At 57.6% G+C, this 22,348-nt stretch overlaps 2 protein-coding genes across 3 annotated transcripts in view; one reads left to right on the forward strand and one right to left on the reverse strand.

The window, feature by feature from the left end:
* The window catches only part of GNAO1 (G protein subunit alpha o1), a 181,095-nt gene extending 164,247 nt beyond the window's left edge, over window positions 1-16,848 (forward strand). The window contains exons 7-9 of one of the 2 annotated variants that reach the window (XM_027516517.1): window positions 11,331-11,484; window positions 14,352-14,567; window positions 15,527-16,848. In XM_027516517.1, coding sequence (XP_027372318.1) covers window positions 11,331-11,484; window positions 14,352-14,539 — 342 coding nt within the window. In that variant the 3' untranslated portion in view covers window positions 14,540-14,567; window positions 15,527-16,848. Of the gene's footprint in view, window positions 1-1,727; window positions 1,882-3,986; window positions 8,432-11,330; window positions 11,485-14,351; window positions 14,568-15,526 lie in introns of those variants that run through there. The other variant, XM_027516518.1, reaches the window with a different exon arrangement.
* A 2,310-nt stretch (window positions 16,849-19,158) lies between these two features.
* The window catches only part of AMFR (autocrine motility factor receptor), a 45,620-nt gene continuing 42,430 nt past the window's right edge, over window positions 19,159-22,348 (reverse strand). The window contains exons 13-14 of the mRNA XM_027516506.1: window positions 21,707-21,891; window positions 19,159-20,788 (exon numbers count right to left, since the gene is read on the reverse strand). Of these exons, the coding sequence (XP_027372307.1) occupies window positions 20,641-20,788; window positions 21,707-21,891 (333 nt within the window). The 3' untranslated portion in view covers window positions 19,159-20,640. The remainder of the gene's footprint in view (window positions 20,789-21,706; window positions 21,892-22,348) is intronic.

Raw genomic sequence — 22,348 nt, forward strand, 5'->3', positions numbered from 1 at the left:
TCTCCAGAGCTTGGGCGTTGGCATCACCACTCGACAAGAGCCCGCAGAGGCGGCTCCTTGCCATGGTGCCAGTGAGAATAGCGCCCTGCCTGTGTGTCCAGGGCCTGGTGGACATAGCCCAGGGTCTAGCGCCACCACTGGCACCGTGGGAGCGTGGCGGCTGCTCCACCTGCTCCTCTGTAAAGTGGAGCCCACGGCGAGCGGCCTCTGGGCAGCTCTGAGGACCCCTGGGGCTGGGGGCTGTAAGAGTGCCTGCGCTCGCTTGGGACCCTTCGCGTAGCAGATGGCAACTGCAACACAACTCTGCCCAGGAGCTCCACTTGAGGCCAAGTGGTGGGACTCGCACGTGCTGCCCCCGGGAGCAAGAGCTCCAGCCACTGACCCATCCTTAGTCGTCCACCTTCCTCTTTGGTCAGCCCTGCTCCGCCCTCTCAGCCCAGACTGGCCAGGGCGAGAATTGGGGCTGCCTGAGAAAAAGGTGTCTGGGGGCTCCTGGAGCTTGGCCAGGAGCCATGGGGCTGGTGGCTGCCCGCCCACCAGCCGGCCACCCTGCCCGCCACAGCCCGGACCCCCGCGGCCCTGGGCCTCACTTGCCACAACTTCTCAGCAGCAGCACCGTCACCGCCGCCTGCAGGGCCTTAACTTGGCAAACCAAGGCCAAACCCATGAGCAGATTCTGAGAGACGCTGCAAGTCGGGCAGGTATGAAGCGCCTCCTTCCAGCTGAGACCGTCAGCTAAGAGTTGAAAGCAGCAGGTTCCCAGGGCACCGCCGGGTGACTTTGCTGTGAAGCCTGCCCCTACTCCCACGTCCCACCCTCCTCACCGGCTGGCCTAGGCTGGTACGCCCTACCTTGCATTCCATCTCCAGGCACACGATCCACAGCCCCGGGGCGGCCGTGGTCTCTGGAGCCTGCCCCGGGGGCCCAGACGGATCAGCTTGGACTTCCTGGCCTGAGACTGGTTGAACTAATTTGGAGTTTTTGGGGTTTTTTTTCCCCCTCTTTCCTTCTCTCATGTTTTCTGGGTTTTTTATCTTCCTCTCTGTTTTAATCTGTTTTGTTGGCTTTCATCTTGGGGTTCTTCTGGCCCCTCTACTGGGAAAACAGTCTCGATAAGCAGCTCACACAGAGCTGCCCCCAGCCCAGCCACGGCCCAGGCAACCCACCCGGTCCCCAACCAGACCAAGGCCACAGCAAGAGCACTCCCCCGACGCTGTCCCCCTGGTGTCTGCTTCCAACTCTGGATTAATGCGAGGATGCTTCAGTCCTCGGTTAATGTTCCCCAGCTGAACGCGTGCATCCTCCCGCCCCTGCTGGTGGAGCCGAGTGCGACCCCCTGTAGTGCCGTCTGCATGCCCCGGGGTCCCACATGGGCTGTGGAGGGTGGCGGGGTCCTGCCCCCGCGTGCATGGTGCATGTCCCCTCAGTGGTGGGCTGGAGTCCTCCGGCGACCTCACTGCCACCGCCCGGGTCAGCCCTCTCTGGGGAAGGGGCAGTGTTCCCCTGCCCTGCCCTGCTCCTTGCTCCACCCCCACCCCACCCGCGTGTCGAATGCAGCAGGGACCAGGTCCTTGTCCTTGTGGGTCCTCGCGTCTGTGTCCCTGGTGGTGCGTTCAGCCGTGTTGGCAGACCGTCCCTTTGCTTGTCCCGCTGTGTCACTGGCCGCGGTGGGTCAGGGCCCCGGGCGCCGCATGGGCCTCACTCGCCTCTCCTCCGTTCTGTTGCAGAACCGCATGCACGAGTCACTGAAGCTCTTCGACAGCATCTGCAACAACAAATGGTTCACGGACACGTCCATCATCCTATTTCTTAACAAGAAAGACATATTCGAAGAGAAGATCAAGAAGTCCCCGCTCACCATCTGCTTTCCGGAGTACACAGGTAGAGATGGCCGCTTCCCACAGGGGCTGCAGGGGCCTCTCAGTCCCCCTTCACCATGTGCTGCAGATGCACCAGGCTCTGCCCCAGAGGATCCAGCACAGAGCCGAAGGCAGGTCCCCTGCCTCCCTGTAATGTGCTGTAGCAAGGGGCCCGGGGCAGCCAGCTGGGCTTCCTAGTCAGTGGAAGCAGGGCTGAAATCCTGGCATGGCCACTTACAAGCCCTTGACCCTGGCAGCCTCTGGACCTCAGCTCGGTCGTCTGTATGTAGAGGCTGTCAGTACAGTGGTAACACCAAGATGATGCTGGGGTGAAAATGGGGCTTTGAGCTAGACAGCCCAGGGTTCCTGCCCCCACTCTGCCACTCACAGCAGGTTATACAACCTCTCAGAGCCTCAGTTTCCACATCTGTGAGATGGGTAATCACCATGATTATCGATCCCTTCCTCCCAGAGTTGCCAGGAGGACAAAGTGAGCAGGAATGAGCTTATTAGCATCGCAGTGGGCGCATACTAAGTGCTCACTGAACACACTTTTGTGACCGTGATTACAACTGAGAAGTACCCTGAGGGCACCCCCACATGGGTAGTTATGAGTCAAAAAGCCTACTGGATGCGAGAGCCTCATGAACGGTCCTGCTCACACCTCCCTGCAGAGGACGCTGTGGCCGGCAGAGGCCACCTTTGTCACAGTTGTGGCAGGGTCACCTGGCTGTGGGTGGGCGGGCAGCCTGACCAGGCCCCTGTGGAGCAGCAGCGTGGCTGGAATAGCCCACAGGCCCACTGGCTCTTCAGGATGGCCAGGGCCTGGTCAGAGAGACAAGTGGAAGCGGAAGTGGGCATCTCCAGCCTGCCCAGCCCCCAGCCTGGAGAGCACAAGGGGAGTCAGAGTCCCAGCTTGGTGTAGGGGAGCCTCCAGGCTGAACCCCAACTCCCCAGGAGTGGACGTGGGGGCCACGGCTCAGAGCTGGGCAAGTGGTGCAGCTCACTGTCTCTCCCCTCCCTTGAGATTCGGCTGACAGCCCCCCGGGCCAGACCCCAGCAGCACACGGCCAGAGGCGGGCTGGGCTCAGCACCCTGTGCACACACCAGTCGACCTCTGTTTAGTCACATACGAATTGTGGAGGGTCCGTGCATCCAGCCCTAGGTGGCCGAGACTGTGACCCACAGGGCAGCAAGAAGCAAGGGAGTCAGTCACCAAGGCCAGTTTGGGGCTGATGAGGTCCCAGGGACCCTCTCCCTCACCTCCAGCACAGATTTAGGAAAGAGCTGTGGTCTAGAAGGCCCTCCAGGCCAGGCCTGGTGGTCTGTGCCCCTATGCCGAGGGGCTAGGTACCCCCCATCCCCGCAGGTGTGCCCCTCCCGGGTTTCCGGTCTGCACTGCGGCTCCAAACCAGCCCGTTCCCTCCCTCCCTCCCTCCCTTGGTGGGTCTGGCAACACTGCCTGGGCCTGTGGAGGCTTCAGGCAAAGCCAGGAGTCCCTTCTGTTCCTCCCTGAACAGCAGCTGCTCTCCTGAAACCCCACAGAGCAGTGTGGCAGCAAGTCGGGGGGCCAGACAGTTCTTCAGCCGTGGAAGGTGGACGTGACAAGGAGGCAGGAAGGGATGAGAGGAAAGAGGCCAGGGCAGCTCGCAGGTGCTGCTGAGTGTCCACCGGCTTGCCCAGCAGTGGCCAAGGGCATACCCATCTGCTCCAAGGAGTGGCCACTGGCAGAAGACAGCCTGCAGGGGCTGGCAGACTTCTGATCCCCTGTGAGCGCTGGTTCAGGCTTCTTTGGGCAGGACCCCCAGGAAGGAAGCCTGTTTGCGTCAGGAACCTGTAGGTGCATCTATAAAAGTTGAAACAGGAGTTCCCTGAAACAGCACCCGAGCCTTAGTGCCGGTGAGGCCCACTGAGGTCTGCGCTCTCGCTTCCTTCATTGTTTTTAAACTGGACATGAGCTGCGGACTGGATTTCATAACCCGCTGTTGATTGCGCTGAGCTGTCGTTAGGTTCCTCCTGCAAGGGAGTCACTAAGGGGCCCCCGGTGTCCACTCCCTGGCCTGTGGCCTGACTGGCACCTGGGTGGGGGCCTCGCCTCACCAGCTGCCGACCTGGTCTCTCCCGCAGGCCCCAACTCCTTCACAGAAGCCGTGGCTTATATCCAGGCCCAGTATGAGAGCAAGAACAAGTCCGCCCACAAGGAGATCTACACCCACGTCACCTGCGCCACCGACACCAACAACATCCAGTTTGTCTTTGACGCCGTGACGGACGTCATCATCGCCAAAAACCTTCGGGGCTGTGGCCTCTACTGAGCCCCGGCCCGCTGCCCAGCCGCCTGCCACCCTGCTGCCCCAGCCCACCCTGGAGCCCACGCTCCGCCACCTCCCAGCCCACTCTCTGCCCTTGACAAGGAAGCGCCAGCGGCTGGCACCAGGGGGGCTGGACAGGAAGCGCCCTCTGGCCACCCTGGCCCCAGACGCCAGAACACGTGGTAACGGGGCTGGTCGGGAGGCCGAGTGCCCACACCTGCCGCGATGGGCGACTCGCCAGCCTCTGCTTCGTCGCCGGGTCTTTTCCCTGGGGGACAGGGCTGTGGGGTCAAGGCCGCCGGAGTGGGTGTGTGCTCTGTGCGATGATTCACGCTCGAAGTCTTGGGGTCTCCTCCTATCATCTGAGGCTGTGCAGGGGTGGGGGCGGTGGGAGCCACTGCTCAGCTTTTCTTGGGGTCTCTCTGGTTGAGGGCAGCTCCGTCACCAAAAAGCCAGGGTGGGACCAGGCCACCAGCCGTGTGTGGGTCTGAGGGTGCTCAGGCCTCAGCCACTGCCTCCCTCCTCCTCCCCTTGGATCTCTGCCCCCTGGACGCCAGCCCTTCCTTCTCTGGGCTCCCCAACACCCTCCTGGGGAACCCCCACCCCCAACTCTCGTAGGTCTGCAAATGCTCCTGAGACTGACTTCTTGCAGAGGTGTGTGGGGGGTGGTGGGAAGGTCGAGTCCCGCGGTGCCTGGACAGAGGTCGGTGGAGGAAGGCCGTGGGGAGGGGAGGCCCAGGGGAAGTGGCATTTGTGTTGACTGCCGTGGGGGCCTCACAGCCCACCTTTGCAGGCCCAGGGTGGTTCCTCTACTTCTGCCCTCAGCCAGGTCTCGGGCAGCCACTCTGGAGTGTGAGCGGATATGCTTTTTTGCCTTGAATTCAGGATGAATCCAGTGCAAACCTGCCGGGGTCCCAGGAGGCCTGGGGTGGAGGAGGCCCGGGAGAGGTATGGACACAGCCCCTGTGGCCAGTGTCCCAGCCTCCTCCTGTCTTGGTGAAGAAATAGGAGAGTCTGTTCGCAGCCTTTGGGGTCCCGCCAGCTCAGGGGGCAGAGGAAGGCACGTGGACAGGCTCACCACACTGGAGTGCCCTGTGAGGGGTACAGCCTGGCCCACACACACCCAGTCCCCTCCTCTGGACCAAGAGTCCTCAGAGCCCTTGGAGGAGCTTTGCTCCTGAGATACCTGAGCAGAAAAGGGTGGGGTTACTCCTACTGCTGACTCAGGCCCTGGCTGGCCTGGGATGGTGAACACACCACCCCCTCTCTCCTGGGCGCCCCTCGCTGGCTGATGCTGCCAACCCACAGCCTGGCAGACACCCCATGTGCTTGGGTGGTGGCTCTGTGCCTTGAACGATGGCTCTGCCTAGGGAGACATATGTGCCTATGGGAAGAGAGGGGCTACCCCTCGAGGGGGCTCCAGCTCCTCCCTCCTCAGGCCCTCTGCTCCTCCAGATCCCACACGGGCTCTGCTCGGTCCCAGGTCAGGCAGGACCCCTGAACTCCCAGCGCAGCCCCCGACTGCCCTGCAGCCAGGAGCCCTGGGCTTCTTATTTCCCACAGGCAGAGCTCTGGGTGGTACATGGGAGAGCCAGGGCACCTGCCCTAGTGCCAAATGCCCGCAGGGGTGGCTGAGCCCCGTCCCCCACCTGGCTCTCCGTTGCTGCCCCTGGTCTCATGGAACTCGCCAAGCATCCAGGCCACAGGAGCCACCCTGCCAGCCCAGGTCCGTTTCGGTCTTGTCTGCCTTGCTGTGTGCTGTGCCTTGTACCGGGTGCTGGGTCGTGGCAAAGATCAGGCCCCTGGAGCCAAATGCCTCCGTATCCCGTGTGGGCAGCCCAGCCCTGTCAGGCCATCTTGCCCAGTGCTGAATACGTCACTGTTATTTCCGGGCACCACCACCCTGGGTATGACCAACTGTGCCCCTCAGTCTGCCCTATGACCCCCAGGCTCAAAAACAGCTGACAAGCCCCCATCTCTAAGGCCGTCATCCTAGAGATGGCGGTCACCAGCTGTCCTGGGCAGCAGGCAGGTGGGAGGGCCCCAGACCCCAGCCCACCCTGCCTGCAGCATTAGGAAGCTGGGGAGTAGGCTGCTTGGGGCCTTCCTGCCCCTCTGTCCCCTGGGCGGCCTCCCCTGTCTCTACCCTGCTCAGCTTCTTGTGCTGTTCCTGCCCTCTGACCCCGGCCTGCCCAGGGGTCCCTGGCTGTCTAGTCACAGCCCCCACGAAGCAGGTGTCTAGAGCTGAAATTCCCTCCTGTCCACTGCGTCTCCCATCCGCATCGTTCCAGGCAGCTCCACCCTGTGGAGGAGCAGCTGAGGTGACAGATGAGTTTTGGCTCCGTCGTGGGTGTGGGGGTGCTGGGGGGCGGTGTTACGAGTGACCAGGCTGGGTGGCCCCATGTGTGCCCCACCAGAGGCCATGCTTCAGACCTCCGAGGGCCTCTGGTCATCAGGCCAAAGATAACCTGATTTTGGGAGGGGCGCCCTCGCCGAGCCCGTAAAGGCTGCACCTGCCGTCTGGATTTGTAGGCAGCGTCTGTGTCCTGCGCCGATTGCCCCGGAAAGAGCGGGCGCTTGGCCTTCCCACAGACAGCAGGGAGAGGCCCCAAGGCGCTCTGGCCTGACTGGAGGAGGCAGTGCCTGAGGCCCGCGGATGGGCTCGGTGGAGCCTGTGGGCTCTGCCCTGAGGAGGGGGCAGGGGTTGCCCCAGCCCTGAGCAGACAGCACGGCTCGGGGCCTCTCGCCAACAGCTCGGACAATACGGTTCTGGGGCGTCCTTCCATGGAGCACTAGAGGCCTGGCACCCTGGCTCCTGTCCTGTCTGGCTGCAGCAGAGCCTGGGGGCCCATGGCCAGATGGGGGTAGGAGGCACAGCTCGGGCAGACAGCCACCCTGGTATCTGGTGCCAGGATACCCTGGTATCTGGGCCTCCCAGCGCCCCCCCCCACCATACCCAGCTCCACGCCCCAGTGACAGAAACTGGAGGCACCCCGCCCCCACAACGGTCCTCTGTGACTCCACAAGTGCCCTCCCTACCTGGAGCCCCCACAACAAGGCTGTCCTTAAACAGCCTTGTCCTTAAACAGCCCTCCCCAGCGGGGAGGACCCAGGCATCACCTTGCCCAGGCCCTTCCTTTCTGCCGGGGAGAGTCCTGCAAGGGGAGAGGTTATCCCCTGGCTTCACCCCTCCCTGCCCTGGGACAGTTTCTGCCTGGTGCATGATCCTGCCGGTTCTCCACTCTGGCCCACATCTCTCCTGGCCCCTCCCTCTTCTCTGGCCTGACCCAGGGCAGGCCAAGCACATGCCTCTTGGTGAGTAAATCCACTGCAGTCCGGGCCCCAGCCTTTTCTCCAGACCAGGCAGTGTCCTGCCCCGTCTCTGCGAGTAGGGCACACGGAGCCTCCGTGGGTGGCCCCTGCCCTTTCTTGAGCCTTCTGGATGCCTTCGGGCACAGCCTGGCAGTTCTCAGGAACTGAGGCCCGAGGCTCCAGCTCCAGGGCCACCAGAGATTCAACCTGGGGTGCCAGAAGCCAGCACCCCCCAGATAGTCCCCCCGACGTCAACCCACAGGCCTACAGAGAGAAGGGTCCAGCTGCCCACAGCAATGAGACCAGACAGGACAGCCAGATCAGGAACAGGGTCTGTGAGCTGCTGCCCCCGACTGCACCCCCACCCCCAGAAAGGCAAGTCTCAGCCCTCTGGGCCAGAAGCAAAGTAAGGCCTTCCCTTGGGGGCTCCAGGCAGACCCCACCCCAACAGGTGAAGGCCCCTGTCAGGGGAGAGCCTGGCCTGGGCAGAAGCAGAGAAGGCCCACCCAGACCCTGTGCACCCAGACCACCAGCCTGAACACACAGCCCGTTCCCTGCAGGGCCAGCGGCTCACAAGCACTGCTGTCCTGTGGCCTGTCCTCTCATTGCCCCCCACGCCCCTGCACCCCCATACCTGCCACCTCCCCGAGCAGCCAGGCCCTTCACCTCCCTGTCTCCTCTGCCTTGGTCCCCCTGCATCCTCCCCTCCTGTGCCCGGCAGAGGTGGACCTGGGCACCCCCTTCCTTCCTTAGCAAACCTCCTATCTTAGGTACAGTGGTCCCACCTCCCAGCCCCACACCCACCCCCCCCTTATTAACTGTAATTTTGTAAGAAGAGTGACTCTTTGGTTTAATAAATCTCTAGTCATTGTAATAATTTATTGGCTGCCGTAATGTATTTATTAGTTACCTACCATTAATAAAAAGTGCCAGCTTTTTCTAGTGTGAGTGTGGTGTGTTGTATCAGTGCCCAAGTTGCTTCCGCCGGGCACCGCCCCGCACACCCCATGTCCTGGGGCTGGACTGTGGGCCACCCGGCAGAGGGCACAGTGGGACAGGGCAGGGGGATTCCAGGCGCCAGGGGGTGTGGTGAGGGCAGAGGCTGCCCTGTCTATCCAGAGGGCTTGGTGCCGGCCACTGGCCACACTCTGCTGGTGAGTGGGAGAGACAGGAAGATGACGCTGAGCTGGGGTGGGTGCTGTCGCCTGGCTGTGACCCCTGGCTTCCTTCTCTTCTCTCAAATGTTGACATCTCTTCTGAATGTGTTCTGGCATCCATGTTCTCTGGGCAAGCATGTACGCACAGGCTGGGCTCTTGGTTCCTTGGCAGTGGGTTCCAGTGTGTTCAGAATGATGAGCGGTGAGGCCTGTGGGGTGAGGAGAGGGTCTCAGCGCCGGCGCCTCCCCTCCCCACCACCGTCCCTGCATCTCCCTCCATCCAGGCTCACTCCCCAGGTCTGACGGGGAGCCTCACTGCCTGCGGGCCCCTCTCCTGCTCTGTGCCGCTCGCTCGCTCGCTCGGAACCGGGACCTCTTCACGTGTGTGCACTTTCTCTCCGCGACTAGACTGCCCTCTCTGCGAGCAGGAGCCTGTGCTGGTCATTCCTGCAGCCCCACAGAGGACTGCGCACAGACCCCGCTGGTGTGAGTGGGAAGAGCGCCCTCTCTGCAGCCCTGGAGCGGGGAGAGGCCGAGCCTTAGCCGAGTGGGACTTGAAGCCGGGAGCTGGCCTGAATTGTTCCTTTGGACCAACGCTTGGCGGCCTCCAGACCTTTCAGCCCAGCCCATGTGCGTTATGCTCAGAGTCCCCACTCTCAGCTCAGGTCTCCCTGGTGGCCTCTTCTGTTCCTGGGAGTGCCATGGGCATGTGTCCCCAACATGCCCCCCCGCCACGTCTATAGATCAAGTTGAGCTAGTTGGGCAGCGAGGTGGGAACTTGCCTCTGGCCGTGGGCTTCCAGCTTGTGGTTGAGCAGCTGTAGGCCCAGGTGCTGCTGTGTGGTGGGGAGGCGTTTCCTGTTGAATCCTTGGCTTGGAGCGGCTCTGCTCTGTTTCCCTGGTGGTCTGGGGACCCTGGGTGTTCCCAGCCCTGGCCCCGCGCAGCATCCGCATGACCTCCCAGGAAGCCTCCGCCTGCCCCCTTCTGAACAGGCTCCACTGAAATGGCACCAGGTGGAGGTGTCACATTTTCTCCACTCGAGTGTGACTGTGCAGTGACCAACCGGCAGAAACCGGGTGGGGGATTGAGAAGGAAATGGACTGGTTGAGGCCAGGAGGGTAGTAAGACCATAGGAGTCTGCTGGATTTGTGTGGCGCGTCCCAGAGGCTACAGTAAAACTGTTGTCTAGGGGCCCCTGAGGGGCAGCTGAGACCCGAGACTGCCCCCTCCACCAACTGGCTTTGGCTGTAAGAACAAGGGTTTGGTGCCAATACCCCTTCCAGGTCACCAGGATAACAACCCAGCCATGCAAGAGATGACCAAAGACACACAGGGCCAGCCGTTTATTCTGACCATTTATTCTGGAGCCCACAGGCTACTCACACTGGCCAGAGAGACCCATTGTGTTGCAGAAGCTGTGGTCTGGCCCAGAGTTGGGGGCACGTCTCTGTCCTTCCCAGTCCCAGCCCTGTCACCTCTGTGTCCCCTAAGGATTAATGGGGTTAAATGACATGAGGCAGGGAAGAGCTGGCAGAGTGGGACTCGGTGACAGGTGGTGGTCACTTCACATTCAAGCAGCCCATTCAGCTCCACTGCCTGCTCGTCTATCTCCGGGGATAACGCCCAAGGACGCCCACACCACTGCTCTGCTCTCCGGTCATTTGCTTCAGTCGTCTTACTTCAGAGGGAGCATGCAGCCAGGAATTACTCCTGGGCTTGAGCTGCAGACCCACGGAGCTGGGCTTGCGGATCGGACAGGGGTCCCCCTTCCCCTGGAGAAGTAGTTCACGAGGGAGCCACCTTCCCGTGCATAAATGGGTTAGTTCATAGAGAAGGGGCTGCCGAGAAACAGGTTAGAATAAGGCCATCCTTGCCCAGGGCAGAAGGCTGTCCCCAGGGTCCTGCTTGATTGGGAGTGCACATCCTTTTGGTTCATTTGCTAAACAAACTCCTGTGTGCAAAGCAGTTCTGCACGGCTTTCAGCTCTCGTGACCCAACCTGTGGTTGAGTTTGACCCAGCCCGAGGGAGTGCAGCCATCCCCCAGGCATGTCTGCAGGCAGCCTGGGCAGTAGCATCTCCCCAGTCCCCGGAGGATGCTGGCAGGAGTCTGGCATGACCCTTAGACCACAGGAGAGGCCTAGAGCCCCTCTCTGCTCCCGGAGGACACCCCCACCCACAGGTTAGGCCCAGCAGGAAAGGTGTGGACCGGAATGCCAGAGCACAGATCTCACGCTCTTGTCCAGCAATCCCCCCAACACACACACATGCCTGGAGACCACACACATGCACATACAAATACATGCATGCACTTGCACAGACCCACCTGGAGGCCACACAGACGCAGGGAGACCCTCTCATGGCTTCGGACTCTGCAGGGGGAGGGTTGGTCTCCCTGTCCTCAGCCTCTCCCAGGGAGCCCTGGTTGGTTCCCAGTCCTCTCTCTGCCACCGGCCCTGAGACGGGGGTATGGGTTGCTCTGAACACTGGACACAAGAAGCGCCGTGCTGTGCAGGACGTTCTACCTGTCAGCCTTCCAAGGAGCCGTGGGGGCCCAGCAGCCCCTCCTGAGCTGCCAGGTAGCCCTGATCCTCCCTTTCCTGCCTAACTGTCGTCTTCTCTTTCCCTGTCTCTCTGTCTGTCCCTCTCGCTGTCTGTCTGACTCTCTCCCCCTCCCCGCCTGGGGCTGCAGAACCGCATGCACGAGTCTCTCATGCTCTTCGACTCCATCTGTAACAACAAGTTCTTCATCGATACCTCCATCATTCTCTTCCTCAACAAGAAAGATCTCTTTGGGGAGAAGATCAAGAAGTCACCTCTGACCATCTGCTTTCCCGAGTACACAGGTGGGTGCCGCGTGGGCCTGCCAGGGACCCGCGTCTCCCGGGCATCTGGCAGGTGGGGTGGGGCTAGAAGAGGCGAGGGTGCTGCCCTGGGCGTGGTGGGAAATGAACCTTCATGATGCACGCATGTTGAGACCAGATGACTCGGAGGGACATGGCAGGATCGGGAGGCCGGACCGACCCCGATTCCCCTTCTGCTTTCGTCCTGGCCTCCCATCTCCCCAGCACCCCTCCTTAACTCCTGCCCTAGGCCTCTGCTGGGCCACACAGCCCATTTGCCTGCACTAGAGAGGGTGCACGCGTGCCTGAGGAGCGGGGCCTGGGCCGCCTCAGCCCTGCTCCCCACCTCCACCAGCATCCCACCTACCCTCTCCTGCTCTCCCTCCATCCTGGGCTTTTCCCCAATCAAACCACCCACTCTGCAGGCCTCCTCCCACCCCTCCTGTCTGCCTCTCTTCCACGCCTTCTCGGGGGCTTTTCCTTCCCAGCTGGCTCCAGGGGAGTGTGTCACACACCCCTGTGATAAGGCTGTCTCTGGCAGCTGATGGAGGCTGGCTGTGTAGGGTGGCCCAGCTCTGAGCTGCTGCTTAAAGGCTGGAGCAGCACTGATGGGAGGCCAGAGCCCAGCCTTTGTCACCCTGGGGACTGGCAAGCTTCTAGAGGCTCCTCAGGAGGCAGCAGAGGATGTGTCTCGTGGGGCTCAGTCGGGAACCCTCTCCCTGCCAGCCCCAGGACAGAGGCTCAGCTCCCAGGGTGACGTGGGTCCTCAAACCCAGCCCGATTCCAGGAGCAGTGGATGCTGCCCCCAACCCCCGCCAACCTCCTCCATTACTGGGGCGAGTCCGCCCTCACCCTTGGGTGTGGAGGAGGGTGCACTGTTCTGAGCACTGCCTGCCTCCCTGTGTGAACCTGCCGGCTACCTGCCCTCCCCAGGCTGTAGGGAGGCTGAAGCAGCCTCTGGAGCCAGACCACAACCTGGGGCAGGTTAATCGCCGGTGTGTGTGTCATCATCAGGGCCCCACAGTAGACAGGAACCCCCACCGCTTGGGGGGAGCGTGGGGAGGAATGGAGAGGATGGCACCCAGTGCCAGGCCTGCTCCACGCCTGCCATCAGCACCTCAGTACCATCCAGAGGATGGACACCACGAATGGGGGGACTGGCCGTGTTTGAGGTGCCCTCTGCGGGCGGGGCAAGTCCAGGAGGGCACAGGGCAGGGCCAGGGTGGGGTGAGCCAGGCCGTATCCCCTCTTGGCAGCCACCTCTCCCAGCCCCAGCGAGGACCTTCAGGACTGCTTGGGTCTTCAGAAAGTTGTGGTCACTAGATGGGGCTCGGCAGGCCCTCTCAAGCCAGTGCCACCTCCGAGGGCTCTTCCTTGTCCCCAGGGACCAGGTGCCCCTGGAGCCCAATTCAGGACACAGCCTGAGGAGTGGTCAGGCTCATTGCCGGGTTGTGTGGGGCTCTGGGCACACCCAGGTGAAGTCAGTCTGACTCTGGGAAACACTTGAGTGCTTCAGGATCTCCAGAGGGATCCAGCTTGAGTTCGGAGAACATGACAGGTGACAAATGGTCAATGAGGTGGCCCCTGGGGGTGCCTAGGCCTGTGGGGACAAAACCAGCTGGTGTTGGGATATGTCTCGGGAGCTCTGAGGGATCGTCGGGCTGTGTAAGGGCACGGACTCAGTGGACGCTGAGAAGGGAGGAACGGGCACCCTCAGAGTCACTCCTGGGCACTTTTCACCTTGACGGGTGCCGTCTTGGCCCCCTCTGCATGGGAGGGCCTTTGGTGGGGTCCTCCCTGGGGCTGTCTAGTCCCTGAGCTGCCCCCAACTTAACGCTTCACTGGTGGCCAGCCAGCGGTGGAGTTGAGGCTCTCTGCCCTGTGGGCTGTCTGGAGCTGGTCTCCGCCCTGACCCCCACCCAGGGGTGTCCCCACCCCTTAGCCCTGACCCCTCACATTTAATTATCTGGCTGCAGACACTTGCCAGCGCCCAAGTTGCAGATCCCCCTGTGACTCACTGGAGACTAGAGCAGCTGAAGGGGGGTGGAGGAGGTGTAGCCGCCCACCCTTAACGTCAGACTGTATCCTTTCCATGCTGGCCAGCTCCTAGGGGCACTGAAGAAAATGGGGCAACTATACTTGGACAGGCTTTTAGGCAGTTCTGGGTTGGTCCATGTTTTTTTTTTTAATGTTGATAGAAAACTACAGAATAGAGACATGGGGCTTGGGTTGCAGCTCGTGGGCAAACTGTCCTTACGTCATCCAGATACCCCCACCAGACCCTGGCCAGGACCGAAGGAGCATCCGAGGAATTGGGGGGCCAGTGGGGCCCCAGTTAGTATTATAATACCACCAGCCCCTCAAACTTCCCAACTTGGGGATGGAGGGTACCCATGCCCCCGTCCTGGTCACTCACTTTAAGCATGGGGACTGCTTAAAGACAGTCCCTGCCCTACCGGTGGAGGAAGCATTGAGGAAAGTGTAGGCATGGCACCCCGCATGCCCAGAGCCCCCACCCTACCCGGAACAGCTGCAGCAGGAGCAGCAGGACTGGTTTGGACCAGGGCTGAGTGCTGTGAAAGGCAGACCTGCAGGCCTCAGAGTGCTCCTCTAGAGGGCGGAGGGCTAGCCTGTGGCCACTGTCTGCCCAGGGCCTGTGGGGGGACCGCTTGTGAACACAGAGGGAAAGACCTGGGAAAGCCAGGCGATCGCTCAGCTGTGTGTGGTTTTTAACGTGAGCTGCAACTCTGCCTTGGAGGAGGGCCCCAGGCAGCCCCCTGGAGAAGGTCACGGCTGAGTCTCTAGCCCACCCACCCCCAAGCCCGCTCTCACCAGGCCCTCCCCCCACCCCCTGCTGTGTCTCCTTACAGGCTCCAACACCTATGAAGACGCCGCCGCCTACATCCAAGCACAATTTGAAAGCAAAAACCGCTCACCCAACAAAGAAATTTATTGTCACATGACTTGTGCCACAGACACGAATAATATCCAGGTGGTATTCGACGCCGTCACCGACATCATCATTGCCAACAACCTCCGGGGCTGCGGCTTGTACTGACCTCTTGTCCTGTATAGCAACCTATTTGGTAATGATTCCAGCACTCACAGAAAAGCTTGCACACATACACACACACCCCACCCCTCCCCACTAACAAATGCAAGTTGGTAAACAAATTCCAAAAAGGCATAACAAACCTTATATATATAGACAAATATATATTAAAGTTTTTTAGTCTGTACTAGAAAGAGCTTCAGACAGAACTGACCACCATTCCATTGCTCATCAATTTCCTGGGACAGCACCTGAGCGTGCGCTTACGCGCGTACACACACATAGACATGCACTGCGATACAAGTCCTGATTTGGGAGTCCGTCCTTTTAAGAACAGCCACATGCTTTCACGCTCTGAGACCCACCCGTTTCTGTGAGCAGGGGGAGGGCAAGGAAAGCCCTGGCCTCAGTCCAGCCTTTTCTCTGCTTCCACCTGCTCAGGCTGTGTGCTCTTGGTTCTGTCCTGCACTTGTGTGAATTCCAAAACTGTTTTTTTAAAAAATGGCCCGCACCCCAAATGTCTCCCTGCCCCATACTTTGCAACAAGAGAAAACTTTAGGATGCTTCTCTTTTGGGTGGCGGAGGTTGTTAACTTCAAGAATTTAGAAGAATCATTGCTCCGACAAATCCACTGTCTCCTGAGTTTTCTTTATTCATGTTAACAAGGCAAGAGTCAGAGAAAAGGGAGACTTGGTCTGCTTCCCACATGCAGCTGAGCGGAGGGGCCGTCACAGCACAGGGTCACCTGCAGAGCTGAAGCCGCTCCTCAGGCTCCCCCTCCAAGAGGGCTGGGGCAAGGTCCCTGGGCTGAGGCCTCCCAGGGGGGCCCGGGCAAGGCTTCCTTGGGTTCTGGATCCCCCCTGCAATGCTGCCCCATCCTGCCCCCACCCCCACGTCATTAAACACGCTGGAGGGTTTTTCGGTCGGTTGGTTGGTTGGTGTTCTAAATCAAGGAAAATGGTCCGACTGGACCCCTTGTCTCTCTCTCTACAGACTGCTTCACGGACTCTTTGCTGTTGACGATCTCCTGGTAGCATGACCTTTTGGCCTTTGTTAAGACACACAGCCTTTCTGTATCAAGCCCCCTGTCTAACCTACGACCCAGAGTGACTGACGGCTGTGTACTTCTCTAGAATGCTATAGAATCCGGCTTTAGTTTGAGTCTTTACATTTAGAATTTGAAAGGAAAGGAAGAACATTTCTCACATGCTTTGTAGTGTTAAAAAAAAAAAAAGAGGATAAAGGAAAACTCACCATCTCATCCATCTTTTTTTTTTTCCTTTGTGAAATAAACACACGCCTGCAGCCTCGCCCACCCCACCCACCTGCAGAGGTGCCGCCTGTCCACACCCTGGGCGCTGGTTCCCGGGTGTGTGCTCAGGCCTGCTTTCCCAATGCAGCCTCCACGCCCACAGCACCCCGCTGCCCAGCCCCGAGCCACTCAGACCACACGCTCACTCGGGGTTTGTACAGATAAAGCACAGCTCTCACTGGCCAGTAGCCGCCCCCAAAGGATACAGAACATATACATAACTAGAGCCCAGTAGAAAACAGTTTTCCCCTCACTCCCTTCCTACAGAGTCCCTTTATCATTTTTTATTTTTAGTTGTTCTAGGTTTTGGGTTTTTTTGTCCTGATGAGCACTACGCGTTACACACCAGATCAGCTTTCGTAGTCTTTGGGAACCGGGTTGTGGTTTTTCCTGCTGACACGTTCGCTTCTCCGTCTCTCAGATGGATGCTCCGTGTGTGTGTGTGTGTGTGTGTGTGTGTGTGTGTGTGTGTGTGTGCACGTGCGCACACCCCTCCACCTTTTCCTTTGTTTCAGTGACCTGTGTTCGCTCTTTCTCATGTGGGGATGTTTGTGCTGCAGATAAAAAAACAAAAATTTTTAAATACCACAAGATGGAAAAAAAAAAAAAAAAAATTAAAAAAAAAAAAGATGGAATGTAATGTTTACATGAAAGCCACAGTTCTCATGATCAGTCCAATGTCATTTCTACTTTGACTAGTATCCAAACCCCAAACCTCTTCACGGTTCACTTTTAAGACAATATTTGCTGAAGAAGACCAGTCACAGCCATTTCAGATAAAGAGGCAAAAAGACAAAACACAAAAAATTTAAAATGCAGAAAAAAAAAAAAAAAAAAAAAAACTTGGAAAAAAAAAAAAAAGGAAAAAAAAAGCCCACGGGTCTTTCTAAGCCTTTCTATTCCCAATCGGTGAGGTTTCTGTGATATCTTACACACTGCCAGTCTACTTCTCTGACTAATGGAAAATTCATGTGTAGCTCAATAAAGAGAATGTTTGTCTGTATTCCTGAGTCTCACCCTTGGGCTTCATTCTGACAGGAAAGGGAAGGAGGGACTTGACTGGGCCACAGACACTGGGAGGCTGGTGCGTAGGGCTTGTGAGTGCCAGATTAAGTACCCTTCATCCTGGACCTTCCCCATGCCTGTGCCAGTGTTGCCATCAACGGGGAACCGGCTGAGCACAGCTACCTGAGAGCAGGGCAGGTAGAGGAATGGGCCACTCTAGCCAGCAGTGCCCCCTTCCTCCTGGTCCAGCACCCCCTCATTGGAAGGGCAGGTAATCCCAAGTCTCCTAATACGTGATCCTGTACCCCGGGCTCCACCACAGCATAATGGGTGGTCCCAAGGATGAGGCCAAACTGCCCCAGCCCTCTGCACCCAAAGGGTCATGTGCACTCAGTCAGTTCAGCCTCCCCTGTTGTATCTGGATGCCAGCAGTCCCCAGCAGGCCTAACACGGGACGACTGAGACCAGCACAGCCTGGCGCACGGAGTCGGTTCTCGATTCCTCTGGGTTGCCACGTTTCTGCTGCAATTAAACTGCAAGTCAGTTGAGGCCGGGACCTGGAGGGAACACAGCTCAGCAAAATCCTTGTGTCATGTCCTTGGATCACTTAGTAGCCAAGCAGTCAAGCGCTCCACCCAGGAGATGGCAGGGGCTGGGTGAGGTCAGTTAAGCGGAATCCTCCACACACCAGCAGCCCAGGAAGGCCTCTCCCTGGCACTGCCAGTGGCCTTTTAAATCTGGTGAGGATGGAGGGTAGGGGCTGATACTGACTGCTGCAGAGACCGTGGAGTAATAAGAGGCTAGTCCCCTTCTGTTACAAAGAATGGATCCAGGAGCTCCTGAGCCAGGACAAGCCTGCTGGTGAGCCAGCCAGGCCCGGCCCTCCCCCAGGGCTTTTCCCACCAGCTTCCCTCAACACAACTTATCTGCAGAAGGAGGCGCACCATCTCAGTTGATGGGAACCCTGTGCTGTCAGGACTTGACTGAGAAGCTTGACTTCAGGACACTGGTCTGGGGGGGTGGGGGGTGCGTTACAGATGAAAGGCTGAAGGATACCATGATTTCTACACATGGCATCACCTGAATTTCTCAAAAAAGGAGCCATAGGGTAACAGGGTCCTTGCCCAATTTGCTTGTGAATTCTGTAGCTAAAAACAAAAGACGTTTCTTTGCCCTTACTTAAAATGGAATCCAGAAGCATTTTGCTATGAAAGGGTGCAGGGAAAGACCAATTCAATTATTAGAACAAGACACGTGGGGGTGGAGCCTATGCGTCATGGTTTCCAGATGCTCCCCAAGTGACTCTAATGTGCAGTCAGGTTCAGAACCACTCCTAAGAAAAAGAAGGGGTGAGGAGACAGGAGATGAAGGTGTCCAGAGGCAGGCAGGCTGAGTTGTCCCTTGACCTAGCTGGGCAGCAGGGCCAGGGCTCCTTGTGCATGCGAGGTCCTGCTCCACAGAGCTCTCAGCTTTACCAGAGAGGACCAAATCTGCTGGCCAAAGATCGAAGAGCACACAATCTACCCAGCTCAAGTGGGAAGCCAGGTCCATGCGGCCACCTGCACACCCAGAATTCACATCAACAGAACTAAAATATCCACGAAGATCATGGATCTCTATGGTACATAAAAGCCTCAAAATTAGGAAAAAAACCAAACTGGGAACCCAAGATGTCAAAAGGGTCAAAAGAAAATGAAGGGAGTGAGGGAGACCACTTCCAGAAGAGCCCAGAGAGGGCAAGGGCACCTCCACCACCATTCACAGAGCACCCAAACGCCCTCCGCTTACAAACCTGAACCAGCTGCCTGGCCTCCACTGCGAGCACGCTGGAGAAGCTGGCACAGCCAAGGGGCTGGGGGTGGGGGGCCACCCCATGGAACTGGGGGGCTGGCCTAGCATCCTGCCCTTGCCTTTAGTCTGTCTCAGATATCCCCAAGAAGTGACAGAAGCCAAGAGGCAGTAAGTGCACAGAATCCTTTCCTATGCAGGTATAAAATCTCAGGGTGAATTTAGGACTTCTCTTTTGGGCTCGTTTTAAAGGTATGTCTCTCCTGTGATCACTGTCATGCTGTTGTATTCCATTGTTTCAGGACTCTCTAAAATTGACTCCAAAACATTCTCTTTTCACACATCTGAAACATAAGAACACATGGAACTGGTGTCATCTTTAAAGGTGCACATCACACACACACAAAATTATAAAGAAAAACCCACCAACCAAAACAGAACACCCGAAATCAAAACACGACCTAATTTCTGCACTTCTGAAGAAAACTGCCTGAGCTCCAAGCCACACACAACACCACACTAGGACAGTTTGCTTTTTATTATTATTATTGTTGTTGTTGTTTTACAGTAAAAACAAATAGCTATGCTCTCAGCAAAACAAATTTAAAAAGAAAAAAAATGACAGAAATTTACTAACAGCATTTCAAGATAAGGCTTTTGAAAGATTTATTGAAATAAATTATCTCAGCCTAAACACGTACTCATCGCTCTATTTTCAGTTACTTCTCAACATCCTAAAAACTTTGTTATGTAAAATACATTTAACTTTGCCAATTTTAGGTAATACTGGATTCTTCCCAAAAGGACTACCATAAAACTATGCTTTCAAACATTAAAAAAAAAAACCTTAATCCAGTAGGACATAAAACTGAACTATGTAAGCTATGATTGCGTGTTTCAAACCCTTCAAGTGAAATTTGTCAAGGATTTGAAAAAGTTCAGATCTGGGTCTGCTCCAAGGCAGGTGGACGCAACACCTTACCTTTTAACCAACACAGTTATGAAAATGAAGGGTTCCAGGGAAGAAAGATACAAAAGGTATCATTTATTTCTTCAATGAAGCCCTCCAAGAAGTACTCTCCCATCCCCCAAAGACCAAACCCACAGCCTTTGGCACTGCCTAATTGACTTCACCAAGGAATTAAAACCACGAACCAAAGCTTGCTGCTTAACCCTGTCAGTGCTGACCTTCCCCATGTCTGGGAGCAGGTGGGCAGGGGACATTGAAATACAGAGAGGAGAGGATGGACACGCAGGGCATACTCATAGATGGAGGAGCACCAGCATTAACTGAAGTAAAGCCAGCTCTGGACAGGGCTCGGAAAGTCCCGGATATCCTGGGACACAACTGTCACCTCCTCACACCACATCCCTGGGCTTTCCCCTGCTCTGCTCCAGGTATTGAACCAAACACGGTTTTTCCATGATGCCCCGCCGGCCCAGGGGTCCAGAAGCCCGTAGCTCTGGCCTCACTCTGACATTCTGAATGCCTCCTCTCTAAGAACAGCAGCTGGACAGCAGAAATTCCCCAGCGGTGTGGAGTCAGGCTCTGGCTATCCATCTGCACGCTGCTTTGTATGGATCCCCCTGCCTCCAACCCCCATCTGCTGCACCACGCTTCCTGCCATGTTTGGAGCTAAAGACACCGGCATCTGTTATGACTTCTGCATAAGGCAGTCATGGACGTTGCCCGCTTCAGGTCTTTGGTTGCCCACTTCCTCCTGATCCTCCCCACCCCTCCAAAGTCCAGTCAATGCAGAAGAGATCATGCCTAGAGTTAAAATGTGCAGTGTTTCTAAGGGAAGAGAAATGTCACATAGAAAGTATTACAAAAAAGGATTAAATCTGTCAGCTGTCCAAACACTATTAAGACCACATGCTTTATACAGCGGTGATGCAGTCAAGCCCGCTTCTTCACACAGCAGGCACAACTGGGGACAGGCCTCTTCAGCAGGCCGGGCACGCGGCTCTGGCGGAGGCAGCCGAGGAAGGCAAGGCAGCGCTAGGAGGCCTGCTGCTTCTGAAGTCTCCGCTCGGCAGCAGCAGCCAGCATCCTTCGACGCAGGGTCACGGGGTCAGAGGTTGTCCCTTCTGAGGGCAGGCAGCTCTCTGAGGCTGAGTCATCTTCAGAGCTTCTGTTCAAGAAACGCCTACCAAAAACCAAAGGTGCACGTGAGGGACCCAGGGAGCTCTGGAAGGCAGGCATACAAAAACACACAACATGCTTCGGTAATTCCCCCTTCCCCGTCAGGCTACGAAGCTGCCACTCAGCACCACCCCATAAACGAGACACCCCGCCCTGAACGGAGGGGCGGAAGGTCTCTGCCGTGGAGGCTGCTCAGCCCCTCCCTCTCCTCCGGCCCCCCACCGCCCCCACAACTAACACACAGCGTGAAGTCTCTACTCACCAGCCTGGCGCTGGGCACCAAACCCACCCACGGGAACAAAACCCCAGCCCTGTCACCAAATGTTTAACTACTGAGTGCCTGCCAAGTCAAGAGAACACTCTCCCTCTGGCTGCCCCTACCCGGTGCTGGGCCTTGTGGGGATGTGGCCGGTGCTCCGGGGCTGGCCATGCACAGAGTAGCCAAGACGGAGGACTCGGGAGCTGGGCACCAGGCTGGCATGAGGCCCTCAAGGCCTTGGTTTCTTCAGCTTTAAGTCTGTTTAATGGGGATAATCACCGTGCTCCCTCTTAGAATTAAGAGGAAGAGAGAGTAGCTAACATAAAGGGTCTAGACCACACTGGCACAGAAGTGCTAACCACGGGAGTGTGGGTGAAAGTGCCCACTGGGGACGCTGGCAGCGCTGGCCAGAGGCTATCGGGTGGCCCAGTATTACCAGATCCTCTGGCTGGTGAAAGTGCCCATCGGGGACGCTGGCAGCGCTGGCCAGAGGTTACCGGGTGGCCCAGTATTACCAGATCCTCTGGCTTTTCAACAGAGACTTGAAATTGGAAACTGTAGGGAACAGGAGCTAGCTCTCCAAACCCAGCATCTATGGCAAGGGCTTTCAGGCCCCGGGCCTGGACGGCAGGTGCCCCCCAATGGCACCGCGGACCTGCTCACCTCCGCGCCTGCTGCAGGAGGTCATCCTTGCGTTGCACCAGCATGCGCTGCCTCTCGTCTGCGGACTTGGAGAAACGGCTGCCCCGGGCCTCAAAATCCTCCCCCTCACTGGGCTCCGCTTCCAGCTCGCCGAAGTCCAATGCCTCCTCCAGCCGAGGACTGAGGTCCAGCGGCACCCGCTCGGTCTGGACACAGGAAGCAAGGGGTTGCCATGAGCAATCCAGTCCCCACCTGATTGGAGCCCCTCGTGATGCTCTTCTAGACCCCAAAGGAGACAGGCTGCCAGGCAGGGACCGACAAACACATGTCAGCAGACAGGGGTTCTTGATGGGCCTGACTCACCACGGCATGTTTAACATTGGGGAGTAAGTGAAGGATTACTATATAGAAAACAGAAGCACCTTGAAACTGTACTCTCGGAAGACACACAAGTTAACTACTAATTTGTTCTGGGAATTTTCTGTTCACCACTACTTACAGCTTTAAAATTTCAACAAGTTACCACATGTACTACACAAATTTTATACCCTCATTTGACTCTGAGAATAGCTAGGCAGATAAGAAGGGTAAATTCTTAGTATCTTTTTTAAAACAGACATGAGATACTGTGCTTGAGTCACAGGATGTGATAATGGGGCTCTC

The sequence above is a fragment of the Bos indicus x Bos taurus genome, chromosome 18 (assembly GCF_003369695.1).
Source record: "Bos indicus x Bos taurus breed Angus x Brahman F1 hybrid chromosome 18, Bos_hybrid_MaternalHap_v2.0, whole genome shotgun sequence".
NCBI lineage: Eukaryota > Metazoa > Chordata > Mammalia > Artiodactyla > Bovidae > Bos > Bos indicus x Bos taurus.